This window comes from Rhineura floridana, chromosome 7 (assembly GCF_030035675.1).
Source record: "Rhineura floridana isolate rRhiFlo1 chromosome 7, rRhiFlo1.hap2, whole genome shotgun sequence".
Lineage (NCBI taxonomy): Eukaryota > Metazoa > Chordata > Lepidosauria > Squamata > Rhineuridae > Rhineura > Rhineura floridana.
This window is the reverse complement of record NC_084486.1, coordinates 6,822,406-6,840,828: the sequence shown is the minus strand read 5'-3', so window position 1 is coordinate 6,840,828 and position 18,423 is coordinate 6,822,406. Positions and strand designations below refer to the sequence as shown.

The following is an 18,423-nucleotide window of genomic DNA, read 5'->3' as shown; positions in this document are numbered from 1 at the left end:
TACAATATCATAAAAGACTTTATTTCACTGAAGACTCAAAAATATGCTACTTGAGCAACATTTCAAGCAAAAGTTCTACTTGAAAAAGCTTCATATGAGAGGGTGCTTTAGGTTTTCATCTCATCTTCAACAGAGGTCTTTAGTCAAAAACCACTATAAAATGCTGTAGGGGATTTCCCCTTCACTTCAAATAGACTGATAAACAAGTAGTGAATTTGGCTCCTGATGTTCACAAATGCTTGGGGAAGCAAGTCTCTTTAATAATTGTGTGTAATGTTTGGAAACCTCTTTAGTAATTTGTTGACTTGTTTTGAATCAAGATTTTCTGATTGGCCCAGAAGTTGTTGTCGAATTCTCTCCTTGCGTTCTGCCTGAAAAGAATACAAACAATTTTCTATATTTATTAAACTGATGAACAAATTCCAGTAATATTCCCAATGATGCAAGTGTCAACCTCTGGACAATTAGACAGAGCTGCAGTGGTTACTCATTTATTTAAAACAGTAAAATGATAAATGTTACAACCAAGGAAGAGGAGCTGGATGTTTACTATCTATTCCTAGGAATACAAGGACAGTATATCCTTAAGACATTATCTGAATGTACTTTGTTGCATTTTATGCCTAGTCTGTTTCCTGTTGATATTTGTTTCTTGTATAGCAACAAGGACTGACTGCATTTCTCTAAAAATAAATGTGACTCACAAAACAGAAGGTTTGGCAACATAACTATGGAGTATGTTATTCTGATTTGCAGCAGCAATGACAGCAGTCCTTGAACCTTAAGAAGAAGAATAGCAGGGATAAAATCTATTTTGTGGTTCATGGTTCTGCTATCCTCTTCCTTCTTCAAACATGTTTCTGTTGTCACATGCCCACTTGTAATTTATGGTTTAATGAAGTAGGGGGTGCTCTCACAAATGACTCCTGTGCAATGGGAATGATTATTACATGAAAGTAGGAAACAGAGCTTAATCCTTCTCATTACATGTTTTAAGCAGTGTTGGGATGGTTATTATCTGACTGTAGCCAAATATTCCACAAAGCCAAACCAATGCCTAGCCTATGTTTTTAATTGCATCATTGCTTTGTACAATAGCAAATGCAGGGATAAGAGCCCTTTACATCTTGGTTAATTTAGGAGCAGGCAACCCCTGACCTACAACTACATTTAAAACAACTTGCATTTTATACTTGAAGTTTTTCAGTTTTTTGACTACCTCTCTGGAGTTCAAGTTCAAGCCAAAGAGAACTGGTCAAGTTCTTGAATATTGTTCACATGAATTTATACTGATATAACACTAATACCTGCACATCTCTCTCTGTGTGTGTGTGTGTGTGTGTGAGAGAGAGAGAGAGAACGAGAGCGAGAGAGAGAGAGAGAGACATATGAAATAATGCAAATCCTCTGTGGCGCAGAGTGGTAAGCAGCGGTAATGCAGCCGAACCTCTGCTCACGGCCAGAGTTCGATTCCAACAGAAGGAGGAAGTCGAATCTCCAGTAAAAGGGGTCGAGGTCCACTCAGCCTTCCATCCATCCGTGGTCGGTAAAATGAGTACCCGGCATATGCTGGGAGGTAAAGAAAGGCCGGGGACGGAACTATCCCATATATACGGTCTGCCTAGTAAACGTTGCAAGACGTCACCCTAAGAGTCGGAAACGACTCCACTATAAGTGCGGGGACACCTTTACCTTTACCTTTTTTATGCATGTCTACCCAGGAGTAAGCCCCAATGAGTTCAAACTTCAGCTAAGTGTGTCTAAACTTACATGCTTACCCAATATTTGACTTGTTGGATTGGTTGAGAAGTCAAACACTTCTTGGTCAATCTACTTTTCAGGCATGGGAGTATACAGCAGAAGCATCCCATATATCATTAAGTTGTAAATTGGGGACCATGGCTTAGTCTTTTTCACTGTACAGCACACTGTTATTTGCTTATAGAAGGGGCCCATATAGGATTTGTTATTTCTATTATCTTACCAGAAAATCTACATCCATTGCTTCCACCAACATACAGTGGAGTCTTTGTCCGTGCTTCCAAATCAGATTGTACGATACATATTATTTAAAGCATTTGTACCCTGCCTTTCCTCATAAAAAAGCTCAAATTGGCTAACAAAATCAGTCCAACACTTAATATTTGAAATATCAGTTTCAAAAACATTAAAGATTAAGAACAGTAAAAAACAATATACCACCATCAACAACAAAATTATTCCAAATCTCAGGGCAGCCTCATATGGGAGAGGCAGTCCTTCAGACACCACGGTCCTAAACCATTGAGGGCTTTAAAGGTCATCATCAGTACTCTGAATTGTGCTTGTAATAATCAGAAGCCTGTACAGTTGTCTCAGTAAGGGAGTCACATACTCCTGTATGGCAGTCTGGATCAAGGCTAGGTCTAGAATAACTACACACCTGTGTTTTTGAAGGAAGTGCAACCACATCCAAGACTGGTTGAAAATCAATTCCCAAGCCAGCTCTATAGATCATGAGCACCTCTGTCTTGTCTGTCTTGAGTTGAGTTTTGTGAGAAACCTGCCCAATCTAGATTTGTTTCCCATTTGAACATATAGTTATAAAAAAAACTTACAAAATGGTACCAATTGCTTAAATGAGACAGCAAATAAGCCACAACAGTAGGTATTTCAAAAGCCACTGTGTGCATTTAATTTCCTTGCTGTATTTTGCTAATGAATGTCAGGATTCAGAGGCAGAAGTTAAACAAAGGTGTGTCACCAGTGTCGCTCCATAGCTGCACAAGACTTCAGTAGGGTTTGCAAACCAGCTTCGGTGCTGAAGCACCAGATGTTTAACATAGTTGTCTATAGCACAAATACACACTACCTGAGTTACTCTACATGTCACAGAACTATAATCCAATCCACATAATGTTTGCTACAAAGAACAGCAACAGAGTCTGGTACATTAGGATGTATGCACTGGAGCTCCTCAGTTGCACTTCATGTTTCCTCTTAAGATTCAAGCAAAGTACAGAGGCTCCTTCCTTCTAATAAATGTGCTCAGGAGGAGCTAAGACACAATGCACATGTATATGTTCTTGAGAAGAGACACTGCAAATTTTTCTTCAAAGATTCAAAGCAAAGATTTAAAATTTTGCTTGAAAAATCTTTCAAGGGTTTGTACAGGGTTTGTACAGATATTACAAATAGAAATATCCCTTCATCCACTGAAGCACATCAGTGGTGCACTGCTCAGGAACAGGACTTGGATTAGATGCAGGCTGCACCAGCTGTTAATGGTATGTTCAAAGGCAGCTCATACAGGCATACACTTAAATCTATACTTTAATTGAAGGAATTGTTATTTATAACTTTCATAACCCACTTTTCCTCCAGCTTGAAGCTCAAAACTGCCTATGATAATAAAAATACAGCTAATGATTAATGGTGACTCATAGTGGTATTATATGCTCAAATTATCCATGGAAACTAGTTTCCTTCAGCTTAAATAGATGATACACTAGGTCATAATTACTTCTGCCTTTGCAGAACAGTCAAAAAATGTCTGGATCTCCTGGGCGCAAGTTGTGTCACTGAACTCATTCTGCTTCCAACAGGCCATCATTAAAGACATCTCCGTGATGCATGATGCCTCTGTAAAAGAAAGGAAACTGCCATTATTCAGGAGTATTTTATAATATTGACAGCTACTGCATGACTACCACATGAAACTTTAAAGACAGTTAAGATACACAACTTCTTGGCATGGTTTTCTATTGCATCTTTAATCCAAGAAGATACATGCGTCCACTGGAACTGGGAATTTCACTTCTAGTTAGAGTGAACGCTCGTTATAATGCATTTCACTTTACTACAGTATTGGATATACCACGGGTATGACATTTTCTTCAGTGTGGTGTAGTGGTTAAGGTGTTGGACTACGACCTGGGAGACCAGGGTTCGAATCCCCACATAGCCATGAAGCTCACTGGGTGACCTTGGGCCAGTCACTGCCTCTCAGCCTCATGAAAACCCTATTCATAGGGTCGCCATAAGTCGGAATCAACTTGAAGGCAGTACATTTCCATTTTAAAATATACAGTACAGCAGTTCACACATCTTTTTACTCACAAGATCAAAAAATGCAGAGGTTCCCATCTGTCCTTCCAAATAACTTTCCTCACTCCAGAGCCTGTCTGAGAACCCGTACTGTAGTCGCTGGCTTTAACCCTTAAGGGTGAGCCTGAGCTGAAATGCAACTGGGGAAGGTTTCTCGTTCACTTTTGTATCAGCCTCACATTCTACTTTATTTTTTCTGTTTGTTCTACCTTGTTCTTCATCCTCAGTGTTCCTTTCCATGGTGAGTCCTTCTGTTTGCTTGTGTTATTGTCTGTGGAGTTTAATTTGTTAACTTATTCTTCCCTCAGCATTACACTTCCCGGTTCTTCTCTTCCCGTTCCGTCCCTCAGCTGCAGTGGCAGCAGTTTTGCCTGAGCCATGGCAGTGGCAGTTTGCCATTTTCCAAGCTTTTTTTCTCTTTCTTCCTCTGTGGGTATATTTTTTGTCCCTGACAAAGTTTCACTGACTATTCTTTGTACTTTATACAGAATTGTACACATAAGGAAATCCCAAGGATGAGTATAAAGGTTTTACCAACCTGCCTGCCTCTGCTCATATATCCATGTACTTATCCAAAAGGAGTGGTTACTAGCCCCAAGCAAATGGCTACAAGGTTGATATAAAGTATTCTACAAAAATGTCTCTTTGAAATTCAAATAGTTCATGATGCAAAGAACAAGCACTTTTACATATTGTCAGTGGCTCAGTTCAGACATCATGATAGACCTTACTTAAGGAAGCTTAAATTATGGTTTGGTTGGATACTTTGACTTGACAAAACATGGTCAGCCAGCAAACTGGAATTTAAAAACATGATTTGCACATCAACAATGTGTGTTAACTATGGTTTGGCATGACATCTGAATGAACAAACCATTGTTACAGTTGTTGCTCTAACTCCAAAGGCACTACAGCTAAAGATAAGAGGCCTGACTTGACAGAGAATGAACGGGGACAAGCATCTCTAAACCAGTTTGCCTTATAATTTGGAAGCTCAAACCATGATTATTTTAGCATAAGGTTTGTGCAACCCAGGGATTGACATAATGGGCTGTATTCAACTAGCTCCTGTTGAAATAAATGATTGTACACAAACAGAATTGCAGAAAATAAATGTCCCTAATCACAAGGTAACAACCCTTTTCTTTTGCCAACCAGAGATAATATTACATTCAACACATGGTTTTCTTCCTTACTCCCTGGGCTCCTTCTGGGAGCAAGGGCGGGATATAAATCAAATAATAATAATAATACTTCATTTTTACAAATACTGAGGGAACAATTAGCATGCTTTACTATGTTCCAGCTGTGGAATGTATTCCCTCTGGCTATTTGCCACAAACGAAGTCTGCAGGCCTCCAGGGCACTATGCAAGCAAAATGATTCAACCAAATACTCACATTCAACTATTTGTGTGTGTGTGCGCATGCATATACACCCCCCTCCAAGTTTGCTTGTGTTAGTGACAATTTTAAAATGACCAAGGCTGTAATGGAAGTATTGCTGCAAAATTTGACCTAGTTTCAGTTAGTCTCATCTGGGCAACATATACTCCAGCTGAATGCAACACCTGCATAAAATCATGATATCATTGTCAATGAAGAGCTTTAGGGTGCACTCTTATGCACACTGCCTTGGAAGTAACTCCCATTGAACTTAGCAGGGCTTGAGTATACATACATAGAATTTTGCTGTTGAGACAAAGAGATAGCAAAGCATAAAGATGCACATGTAGACCTTTGCATTCTAACAGCCCTATTCTCAAAGCACAGAAATCAGAGCCCAAATCCAAATAATGTATGCACACAGCAGTCATCAAGGCATGAAAAGAACTGTTAGAAACAGAGCATTCAAAATGGTCACCTCTTTCTTCCTTGTGAAACTGCTAAATTTCATCCCTCCCAAATAGCTGCTTTTGTAATTCTTGCATTTCTAACAGTTTAGGGATGTTCACAAGAACACCCCTCAAATTAGCAGGGTCACGGCCAGCAGCTGCCACCCCCACCCTTGTTGCAGCCACATACCCATGTGTTTTGCACAAACATACACACACTCCTCTTGGGGTGGGGATCCTGGGCTATCTAGGATCTCCCATTAGGGAGTTTATCTGAAACCCCCTTTTATATGCACAGGCTCAATGGCAGTTATATGTGCATTTATATGTGCAAAATCTATTTACGCATGGGGTTCTTCATTCAGATAGAGAGAGGCTCTATCTGGATCATGTTTCTAAATCCTGGGGTGCATATCCTTGTGCAAGCTGCTGTGGAAACTATCCACAAGGTGTCCTTGCAACCGTGATTATTCCATGGAAGATTGTGGTAACCTACAGAAGCAAGCAGTCATCTATTTGTATAAATACAAATGTATTCTTAAAAGGTTCACTGCAAGGGGGTGAAGGGGGGCAATTCTCAGCTGACATATAAATGGGGTGGCTCCTGTGCAACACAGAGTATTGCATGTGAAGAAGATACCGAAAATAATTTAAGTGTATTACAACGTAGTAAGATTTCACCATATTATATAGAGATGTGTGCAGCCCTCCCTATCTACCCCATGTCTGTGGGCTCCGAGGAAGGCCAATCTGCCCTGTCCCAAAGAGGGATCCATCTGCTCAACTCCGGATTCATTCCCAAAGCTACTGGGGGGACGGTGCTAAAGGCTTGTTTAAAATTAAAAATAGGGTTGGGGAAGGGGAGGAGGAGATGTTACATCTCCTTCTTCCCCCTCTCCCACTGAGAGCAAGTGGGTGCAACCAGTGCAGGATGGAATCGTTCTGTTTACCTGCACCAGCTGGTAGGACAATCCCATCCTGTGCATAGCCGGCCACTGCTCCTTTGCAAGCACCTTCTCCGCATGCAGGGGAGCCACCTGTAAACAAGCAATGACTGGCACCACACAAGATGAATCCTCTTGTTTATCAGCTGATAAGCAAGAAGATTCCCCACTGCATGGTGCTGCTCTTTTGCGAGTGGATTCCCTACATGCAGGGAAGTCAGATCAACACAGGTAATATGACAGCATGAGGAAGATGCTCAGGTATGTTTTCAATGCTCCTGAGGAGCAGCCATATTAGGCTGCTGTAGCAAAAACAACCACGAGTCTTCTGACATCTTAAAAGTCTAACAGTTGGTTGCAGCATAAGCATTCATGGGCTCCATCCCACTTTACAATTTCTCTCTCTGTATCCATGTACAGTGCCATGAAAAAGTATTTGCCCCGGTCTGATTTTCTGCATGGTTGCATATTTTGGGCACTGAATGCTATCAGATCTTGAACCAAAACTTAATTTTACAGAAAAGGGAAACTGAATGAACAAACAACACAAAATTTTGATACTTATTTATTTATTAAAGAAAGTTAAGCAACACCCAATGCCCCCCTGTGAAAAAGTAATTGCCCCCTTACACTCAAAACCTGCTTATGCCACCTTTAGCAGCAATGACTGCAACCAAATGCTTCCTGTAATTCTTGATCAGTCTCTCACACCACTGTGGTATAATTTTGGCCCCCTCTTCCGTGCAGAACTGTTTTAGCTCAGTGACACTTGTGGGTTTTCGACCATGAACTGCTCCTTTCAGGTCCTGCCACAACATCTCAATGTGGTTTAGGTCTGGACTTTGATTAGGCCATTCCAAAACGAAATAAACAACACAAACATTTGATACTCATTTCATTTATTGATTAAAGAAAGTTAAGCAACACCCAATGCCCCCCTGTGAGAAAGTAATTGCCCCCCTAGTTAACTCAATCCAATGAAAGGGATTATTACGGCCAGACGTTTGAATACCTTGGTAAACAATCAGGCCTGATTTGGGCCAGCCCTGCCCAACATAAATCTGACTAACTTTGGGCCTTGCCATCAGACTGAAGTTGCCAGCACACAGGTTCCAAAGCCACATCATGCCACGATCCAAAGAAATTTCTGAACACCCCCAGAAAATAATTGTTGATGCATATCAGTCTGGAAAGGGTTACAAAGTTATTTCTAAGTCTGTGGGACTCCACCAAACCACAGTCAGAGCCATATTGACCAAATGGAGAAGGTTTGGGACAGTTGTTAATCTTCCCAGGAGTGGCTCTCCTGCCAAAATCCCTCCAAGAGCAAGGCATAAAATCATCCAGGAAGTCACGAAGAACAACATCCAGGGATCTGCAGGCCTCTCTAGCCTCAGTTAAGGTCAGTATTCATGACTCTTACCATCAGAAAGACACTGTGCAAACATGGGATTCATAGCAGAGTAGCAAAGCGGAAACCACTGCTCACCAAGAAGAACATGAATGCTCGTCTAGAGTTTGCCAAAAACCACCCGGATGATCCTCAAGAGTTGTGGAACAATGTTCTATGGATAAATGCGTCAAAAATGGAACATTTTGGGCAACATGGGCTCTGTTATGTCTGGTGAAAACCAAGCGCTGCATTCCACATGAAGAACCTCATACCAACAGTCAAGCATGGTGGTGGCAGTGTCATGGTTTGGGGATACTTTGCTGCATCAGGACCTGGACGACTTGCCATCACTGAAGGAACCATGAATTCTGCTTTGTATCAGAGAATTCTACAGGAGAATGTCAGGCCATCTGTCCATCAGCTTAAGCTGAAGTGCAGCTAGGTCATGCAGCAAGACAATGATCCGAAACACACAAGCAAGTCTACATCAGAATGGTTGAACAACAAGACATTTAAAGTTTTGGAATGGCCTAGTCAAAGTCCAGATCTAAACCCCATTGAGATGTTGTGGCAGGATCTGAAAGGAGCAGTTCATGGTCGAAAACCCACAAGTGTCACTGAGCTAAAGCAGTTCTGCATGGAAGAGGGGGCCAAAATTACACCACAGTGGTGTGAGAGACTGATCAAGAACTACAGGAAGCATTTGGTTGCAGTCATTGCTGCTAAAGGTGGCATAAGCAGGTTTTGAGTGTAAGGGGGCAATTACTTTTTCACACGGGGGCATTGGGTGTTGCTTAACTTTCTTTAATAAACAAATGAAATAAGTATCAAAATTTTGTGTTGTTTGTTCATTCAGGTTTCCTTTTCTGTAAAATTAAGTTTTGGTTCAAGATCTGATAGCATTCAGTGCCCAAAATATGCAACCATGCAGAAAATCAGACGGGGGAAAGTACTTTTTCATGGCACTGTATGCTGTGTTCAGTGCTAGAACATGTGCTTCTGCATGCAGAGGGTCCCAGGTTCAACCCCCCCCCCACATCTCCAGCGAAAAGGATTTCTTGTAGAGAACTGGGGAAAACCCCTGGGCCTGGATAAGCCAAGGTGCTGATAAGGCTGTTTTATATGTTCCTAAGTTCCTGTTAGTCTTTCCCCCTTCTGTAAACATGCATGTATAGGAACATAAGAAGATGCCTTATAGTGAGTCAGACCATTGGTCCACCTAGTTCGGTACTGTCTACACTGACTGGCTCTCCAGGGTTTCAGGCAGGAGGCTCTCCTAGCTCTACCTGGAGATGCCAGGGATTACACCTGGGACGTCCTGCATCATGCAAAGCAGATGCTCTGCCACTGACCTACGGCCCATATCTGGCACTCCAGGATAACTCTTCATGCATCACACAAAGATGCGTGAAAGCTCATGCCACAATAAATCTACTCTCCTTTAAGATGCCAAATGATTCTTTGTTATAATCTTGCTACACAATGTGACTCCATAGAAATGAACATTGTGGCGTCTCAAGTCCAGGAGTTGCATCCAATGATAGTCATACTCAGAACAGACCCATAGAAATAAATGGGTATACCCAAATTAGTCGATTAATTTCAGTAGATCTACCGAGTAGAACTTAGATGGACACAACTCCGAGTCTTTAGAGGTGCGGAATGGCAACCACCCTCGGATCGCACCGGTACCCAAACCGCCCCTTACATACCTCCTAACCTCAGGCGCCGGTTCGAGACCTGGTTGGCCAGCACCAGGGACCGAGGAAGCCTCACTGGGGTCGGCTTGCCCCGTATCTTTCTGAACTCGGCTAGGCGGTTCACCCAGGCCGGACAGGACGGCGGAGAAGCCGCCATATCACAGCTTTTGCGACAATAAACAAAAAGCCGGCAAGCATACCTCACCCTAATGACGGTCATACGTGACTATAGAGATAAAAAGTTAGAGTGGTAATACCATTATCTGAAGAAACGACTCTCTGGTTTCTTTGACTTCTTTTTTGTCACCTTGCGACGGAAGCGAGATCTATCCCTAGGAATTTGGAAATAGGTAGCAGCAAGGTTCATGCACGTTCTAACACAGGTTTTATGCCTTGTGAATAATGTGATCCATTGTTTTTAGTTTTTAAACATTTTTTTAAAATTGCCTGTCAATGCCAATACAGTCCATCATTATTATCATCATTCCCTTTCTTTTAAATACGTTCAAGTTGTAAGTTTTGCTACATAAGAGGGAGTTTCAAGGGGCTGGGGGGAGCCCTACAGTTTGTGGAAATAGCCGCCCCCCGCGCGCAAAACCAAAAAACTTGAGAAAACGGATTCTCACACACACAGACAGGAAACCATTTACAACCCTGCAATGCATCAGAACAGTGGAGCTTGCTTGGGTTCTTGAAGCAATGAGGAGTGTTCACAGCTTTAGTTTAAAAAAAACAAATAAACAAATCAGAAACAATGTTTTTTAAAAAATTGGTGGAGAGTCCTTCTGAATATAAGACCAACCAGTCTCTATAAAACCTAGTCTAGAATCCTGCTTCTCACAATGGCAGCTAAATGTGTCAGGAAGCCCCATAAACAGGGTGTGGTGCCAATAATCTTTTTCTGTCTTTTGTCTGTTCTCCCTGAGCACAATTAGAGGCAGACCTGGAGAAGGAAAAGATGGGGGGTGCTGCCCTGCCGTTGTTGCGATGGTCACCTCCAGGCCATAGGAATCAGGGCCCCAGTGTCTTGATTGTACTAAGCGGGACTGGCTGTCTATTATTTATTATATATTTATTTAATTATTTGTGTTATTTATTACATTTATATCCCATCCTTCCTCCCAGCAGGAGGCCAGGGTGGCAAACAAAAACACTAAAAATACTCTAAAACATCATAAAAATAGACTTTAAAATATATTAAGACAAAACATCTTTAAAAACATATTTTAAAAAAGCTTTAAAAACATCTTAAAAAGCAATTCCAACAGACGCAGACTAGGATAAGATCTCTACTTAAAAGGCTTGCTGAAAGAGGAAGGTCTTCAGTAGGCATCGAAAAGATAATAGAGATGGTGCCTAGCTTATATTTAAGGGGAGGGAATTTGAAAGGGTAGGTGCCACTACACTAAAGGTCCACTTCCTATGTTGTGCAGGACGGACCTCCTGACAACATGGTATCTGCAGAAGGCCCTCACCTGCAGAGTGTAGTGATCCACTGGGTATATAAGAGATAAGACTTATCTTTCAGGTATCCAGGTCCCAAGCTGTATAGGGCTTTGTACACACAAAAAAGAATCTTGAACTTAGCCCGGTAGCTAATGTGCAACCAGTGGTGGAGTGACATGTTGGTGACACCCTGACCCAGTGAGCAGTTGCACCACAGCAGTTTGCACCACCTGCAGCTTCTGGACCAACTTCAAGGGCAGCCCCACATACAGCGCATTACAGTAATCCAGCCTGGAGGTTACCAGTGCATGGACAACAATGTTCAGGCTATCCCGGTCCAGAAACAGTCGCAGCTGTCTTACCAGCCAAAGCTGGTAAAAGGCACTCCTAGCCACTGAGGTCACCTGGGCCTCTAGCAACAAAGATGGGTCCAGGAGCACCCCCAGACTATGAACATGCTCTTTCAGAGGGAGTACGACCCCATCCAAAGCAGGCAATTGACCAATTATCCAAACTCGGGAACCACTAACCCACAGCGCCTCCATGTTGCTGCAATTCAGACTCAGTTTATTGGCCGTCATCCAGCCCACCAGCAAGTCGTCTAGACTAGGGTTGCCAGGTGTCCGGTTTTTGCCCAGAGACTCTGGATTTTGGGGGTCATCTCCAGGTGAGTCAGCTTAATCTCCAGACTCTCAGCTTTCATTTTAAAAAAATTAAGTTTCTAGGTGGTCTGGTTCATGAGATATATACCAAAACGTCAGTCCCCCCCCCACCTTCTGTGAAATGATCTCTTAGCTGGCTCCTCTAACCTCACCCTTTCAGATTTGTAGCCAATAAGTGAAGTCAGGGTTGTGATTGACAAGAGATTTCTGGGCCTTCAGGCAGTACCTTAGACCCCATTGCAAAGGTAGAAAAGTGTCGGTTTTCCTGTTTATCTGAAAATCTCATAAATTGAGTAAGTATATAGCTTTCAGCAGTACTGTACCAAAAGTCTTTTTTTCTCTTGTGCAGGAGTCAAACAAGTTTAAGTTTTCCTGGGCTGTTGAAGAGGGCAATGTTTTGAAAACCTTCTCAATATGAAGCTTTAATCCAATAATGTAGGGCCCCACTCATACAGCGGGTTACGTTCCAGATCCCCGCCTAAAAGCAAAACCCGCCTAAAAGCAGAACGCCTTCAATAAAATGGTGCCTGACACCCGAAAAATGCTGTAAAAGCAGAACAAGCGCCGTATGAGTGGGGCCTAACTCTAATTTTAGCCACCATACTAGCGGAACACCAAAAAGCAGGGCCCTACTGTGCTTGGTTTTCTGTGACTAAAGCTGCAATGCTAATCCCACATACCTGGAGTAAACCCTAATGAATTTTATAGGACTTACCTTTGAGTAGACATGGGTAGGATTGTGCTGTAAATTAATGTGACCTTTGAGTGAACATAGCAAAAGATTGTGCTTGTCTTGTAAATCTTTCTCTCCCCCTTTCTATTTTTAAAAGCAATTAGGCAGGGCTTACATAGGTATCACTTTTCTTAATAATGTTATTTGTTATTTCATTTAATTTTTGTAAATTATATTGCTTTCATGGATGTATTTTTATACTTGTGTTTATTTTTCTTTGTAAGCCACCTTGAGGGCCTTTGGCCAAAAGTCAGGGTATAAATAATAATAATAATAATAATAATATGTCCCAATAAGTATTTGATTTCACACTATGGTTGTACATTATTACTTCCTCTACATTTTCAGTGTACCCTTTTTCCTTGGGGTGTTCATGGTTCCCCTCTGTTGTTTTCATCCTGAGGGACAGATTAGGCTGAGACATGGTAGTCCATGGTCACCCAGTAAACTTTATAGCTCATTTCCATTTTTAAAAATTAATTAAAATTATATACATGAAGACAAAGACACTATAAATTTAAAGCACATCCAACCCACATTTAAAACGCATGACTTCCCCTAAAGAATCCTGGGAAGTGTAGTTTTCCCCTCACAGTTATTGTTCCCATTGCCATTAACAAACTACAGTTCCAATGATTCTGTGGTGGGATTCATGTGCTTCAAATGTGTGTTTAATGTGCTTTAAATGAATGATGTGGATCTGCCCTAGGTATGCTGTACATTCATTAGTGAACTGAAAACAACAATTTTAAAAGATACTTGTTTAAACAGGGAAAGGGCTGTAGCTCAGTGGCAGGGCATGTGCTCTGCATGCACATGTCCAAAATTCAACTTCTGGAAAAGACTATTGCCTGGAATCCTGGAGAACCAATCTAGTCCATGTGATCAGTACTGAGCTGGATGGTATCAAATGGTAGATTCCTTTGTTCCTAAATAAGGTAGATTCCTTGGTTCCTAAAAGTGGAAAGAAACCAAAGGGCCACAGTGACTCTAAAATTAATTTATGTATTTTATTTACAACAGTTATATACCATTTTATTGTAAAAGAATCTCAAAGTGGTTTGCAGAAAGAATTAAAAAAATTAAATTATTGGCAAAAATATTTAGACAGGTATTTAAAAACATTCAAAATAATAAAAACAACAATGAATTGAAAACAGATAAAAAACACACTAGCTTCTACCTGCGTGGGTAGGCTTGCCTAAACAAAATGTTTTTAACAGGTGCTGAACAGAGTACAATAGCGTCTGCCTAATGTCAATAGACAGGGAATTCCAAAGCGTATGTGCTGTCACACTAAAGGCTTGGTTTCTTACAAGAGCAGAACAAGTACTATGTGGCACCTGTAACATGGAAAGTACACCTTGAATTGGCCTGGTAGCAGATCAGCAACCAGTGCAGATATATTATGTGCTGATAGGGTCTCACTCTTGTCAGCAATCGTGCCACAGCATTCTGCACTAACTGTAGCTGCCAAGTCAGGTTGTGCTGCATGGGAATTTCTGTGACCTTGGCTGACTGGCTGCCAGGATTTTTTTAGTTTTGGTTTTTGATTAGGAATCCTGACTGGTTGTGGGATGCTGAGTTTTCTGCCTTACTCATAGGAATTTTGTTGTGGTTGGTATGGTATTGCATTTAGGAAATCATCACTGTCTTGTTTTTCTTTTTCTGTTTGCATTTCATTTACCTTTAACCCCACTCTCTTACATCCATAGAAGCAACAACAGTGGTTCCACGTGCTCAGCTCAACCCTCTTAAACCCACTGATGGTTGCATGACAGTTTGTTTCTTGCCCAATAGTGGTAAAAGAGAATTCACATACTAGGAAGTGTGGCTGCAGTTGTTGTTGTTCCCAAGCTGCTATCTGTGAAGGTAGATCAAACCATGCGTGTTTTCCCTCGGTCAATCATTATTCACTGGAATTGGGTTGGCAGTCAAAGTGAATTTATAGCAGCCCACAAGGTAGACAGAAAAGGGTAGAGAATCTTCTTACTCTTCCTCATTTCTCAAACCTCTTTCTGAACTGAAGGGTCAAATCTGTAAAGAAGTTTGGAGCAGCCATGTTAAAAGGTAGGGGCAGGGCATTCCAGGCAGGGTGTTGCCAACCCTACTTGGATATAGATATCTTTGCAGAGGATCCCATTCCCTAGTCAAGCTTTACCAACAGCACAGTCCAAACCATATTTACTGAGAAGTAAATCCTATTGAGTTCTATGGGGTTTAGTAAGTTTGTTTAGAATTGCAGCCTTCAGGGGCATCCATCTTTACTCCTGAGTGCTCCTATCTAACATCTCCACAACACTAGGCTCCTTTCTTCCTACAATGGTCTTCTGGTGATTGGCCTGGACTCAGGGCACTTAAACCCTTTTTGCCAGAAGCAAGTAGGTTAGATTAAATGTTCCCTCCCCAGCTCCATCTTTTAGGTAAGATTTCCTTCTTAATTTCCAATCAGAGAAATGTTTTTGTTTGAATTGTATGCTCCAAGCAACTGTGGTTGATGCTTAATGTATCATGCTTAATGACATCACTGCAGCCTGCTGCTGTGACATCACTACAACCTGCCCCTAAGACAGGACCCACCCCTGAAATCTCAGGGTTTGGGATGCTTCTGACCTGGCAACCCTAGCGAGACCCTACAGCCAAGAGCCTGAAAAACATTTATGAACAAGTGAACTCTCTGATACATAGTTGAAGAATTGGCCCATCTATGGTCCATCGCAGACTCTCTATTATGACTGGCAGCAGCTCCCTAGTATCTCAGGCCTTTGCAGATCTTTGCCTGCCTGCTACTCAAACACACTTTTTAAACTGGTGAGGTTGGCAGAGATTTGACCTGCACCCTTCTGTATGAAAAGCATGATCTCTGCCACTGAGCTCAAGTCCCTCTCCGCAGGAAGGAATTTCACATCATTCCTAGTGAGTAGCACCCAGGACCTTGCAGAAATAGTCATGTGTGAGCATGGGGGACGTGCCAGAATGTTAGTCCAACATCAAGTGGTGCTATCAAGGCACTGTTTCTTGACTATTTCAGCCCTAAATGGCTTGAGATGAAGCTACCTAAAAGACCACCACTTCCCACCTGCCTCTTGAGATCTTCTTTATAAATAATTAATTTTAAAATATGTATACCCTACTTTTTGCTCCTAATTGCCCTTTCCCCAGGATTGGCTACACTTATAATAAAAATGTAATAGCAGATATAATCTAAGAGCAAATAAAGGGCTTCTAGTGAGCCCACCTTGCACCTGCCAGTGCCTGCTGAGGCCTGGCTGGTACCATCGTGCATGCGCAGATTGTTTTTAGATTACTAACCTGATTTGGCTCTGCTTTTAAAAAATGGCTTCTTTGATCTTTTTGTTTTAATTAGAATTATTGATGCTATTGCTTGGTGTTTTTGTCCTTGCTGACGTTGGCTGCTTTGGAGTTCCCTGTTTGGAAAGGAAAATCAGATATACCTTTTAAGTTTGTTTGTATTGTGTGTGTGCATACATATACGCGCAGGATCCAGTGTTTTAGGGGGGCTGAGATTTGCCTGTACTTAGCTGTTGTCTCTGACCTGCAGCAATGCCTTTTCCACCAGCTGGCCATAGCACCAAAGCCCTCCAATGGGAAAGAAATCCCAAAAGCCAGGGCATGAGGGTAGGTTCTTTGGAGGCTGTTTGTCGCCTGCACCCCGTCTTTAGAGGTATGCCGCCTTTGAACATGCAGGTTCTATTTAGCTATGGTGGCTACTGCCCCTTACCATCCCTCAGACCCTGCTTGTGGGCTGTTTCTCCCTGGACATCTGGACAGCTACTGCAGGAGGCTGGATTAGATGGACCCTCCATTGTCTGAGCCAGCAGAGTTGCTCTTATTTCCAGTGTTGCTTAATCAGCATTGTTGGTGTAGTGGTTAGAGCAGCCTTTCCCAACGAGTGTGCCTCCAGATGTTGTTGGACCACAACTCCCATCAGCCTCAGCCAGCATTGCCAATGGTCAGGAAAGATGGGACTTGTGGAGGCACACTGGTTGGGAAAGGCTGGGTTAGAGTGTCATACTAGGACCTGAGAGACCAGGGTTCAAATCCCCACTAAGCCATGAAGCTCACTGGGTGACTGTGGGCCAGACACCGTCTCTTAGCCTAATCTACCTTACAGGGTTGTTGTGAGGATAAAATGGGGAGGGGCAGAACCATGTTTGTACGCCATGTTGAGGTCCTTGGAGGAAAGATGGGATGTAAATGCAATAATAAATTTTATTTTATTTTATTTATCTAAACCAATTGTATCTAAATAATTGTATTTTATTTATCTAAACCAGTAGGCATCACTACATCTTGTGGTTGCAAATGCCATAAATTATGTTAAAAAACCACCTACCTTCCCCAACCTGGTGCCCTCCAGAAGTTTTGGACTTACTCTCATCAGCCATGCTAGCTGGGGCTCATGGCAATTTTAGTCCAAAACACCTGGGGGGGCACCAAAGTTGGGGAAGGCTGATGTAAACATTTAATTGGTTGTTCTGGCCCCCCATATGTCCTACTATTACAACTAGGCAAAAATTTGTGTCTCTACATTGTTTGTAATTTTATAAAGCTTTCTCATCATGTCCCTCCTTAGTTATATATTTTTCCCTAAAGTTTGAAGTATCTCGTAGATACCTCAAATTCTTCACTCTTCTGCAGAACCTGCTTTTCTTTTTCTTTTTAAAAAAACTAGCAATAGACCTAGGCTACCATCCCCCCACCCCCATCATGCTTTGACCATCGCAGTGAACCTTTGGGTGGAAGGTGAGTTGGCCTACTGGTCAGCTTCCAAGCATCGGAAACAGTCTTCAGCAGTCATAGCAAAATGTGACCTAGCTAAGGTGTAAAAATGGTCAAAATCATCAGCAAATTCATCAGGAACTGAGTTCAAAAGCTCCCGAAGCTCACCTTGAGCATTGATTCTTAATGCGCTCATCCAATGTTCCTTTGCCACATGTTGGTCTCTGCAAGCATGAGTAAAAATTTGAAAATAGGTATAGATATCCTCCGACTCCTGAAAGATTGGAAAAGCCCTTTTATGAAGATTTGGCCTCAGCAGCTGTTTCTGCTCACGAGCGCGTTCAAACTTCGCTTGACTCAGCCGGTCTTCTTTCATGGCCTTAAATTGTAGAGTCAGCAACTGCATTTGTTTTGCTAGGTAACGCTGCAAACTTTTAGGCAGTTCTTCCTCTTCCTCATCTTCCTCTTCCTCCTCCTCTTCTTCTTCATCTTCCTCCTCATCTTCCTCGGCTTGTTTAATTACGGTGTCCTCCTCATATTCAGGAGGCTGCACTGGAAGCATTGGAACAGATGCACCTCTTCCCAACTGGGCAGGCAGCAGAGGTAACACGCTTCCTTCCATCTCTTCCATTGCTGTGATTTCATTAGCTCCATTCTTTTGGGATCTGGTTTTTATCTTCTGCGACATTCTGCACTAGCCTTAACTACCCAAAGTAATAAACGGTTGTGTCAGAAGTCTCTTCTTAATTTACGGATTGCTGCAATGCACTTATCTCACACAGTGTATTCACCAAGAGCAAGAATGGTCTCGATCCACACCACTGCCAACCATGTCATGAATCCCTGCCGTCAAGGCACAAGGACCATGCGTCAGACCCAATT

The 18,423-nt window shown here is 42.1% G+C and overlaps 1 protein-coding gene across 1 annotated transcript; it reads right to left on the bottom strand.

The window, feature by feature from the left end:
- CHCHD1 (coiled-coil-helix-coiled-coil-helix domain containing 1) lies at positions 1 to 10,152 on the bottom strand. Its single transcript, XM_061634775.1, has 3 exons — positions 9,970 to 10,152; positions 3,503 to 3,621; positions 1 to 371 (listed from the first exon to the last, which is right to left on the bottom strand). The coding sequence occupies exons 1-3, from the start codon at positions 10,112 to 10,114 to the stop codon at positions 258 to 260; spliced, it is 378 nt and encodes a 125-aa protein (XP_061490759.1). The 5' UTR covers positions 10,115 to 10,152; the 3' UTR covers positions 1 to 257.
- Between the last annotated feature and the right edge of the window lie 8,271 nt (positions 10,153 to 18,423).

Bases quoted from the DNA above. Each gene is read 5' to 3' on its own strand.
- CHCHD1 (XM_061634775.1), bottom strand. From the start codon at position 10,114: ATGGCGGCTTCTCCGCCGTCCTGTCCGGCCTGGGTGAACCGCCTAGCC. The intron at 3,622-9,969 runs GTATGTAAGGGG...TTTCTTTTACAG, and splicing joins CCGGCGCCTGAGGTTAGGAG to AGGCATCATGCATCACGGAG. The intron at 372-3,502 runs GTAATTATGACC...TATTCTTTTCAG, and splicing joins ACTGTTCTGCAAAGGCAGAA to GCAGAACGCAAGGAGAGAAT.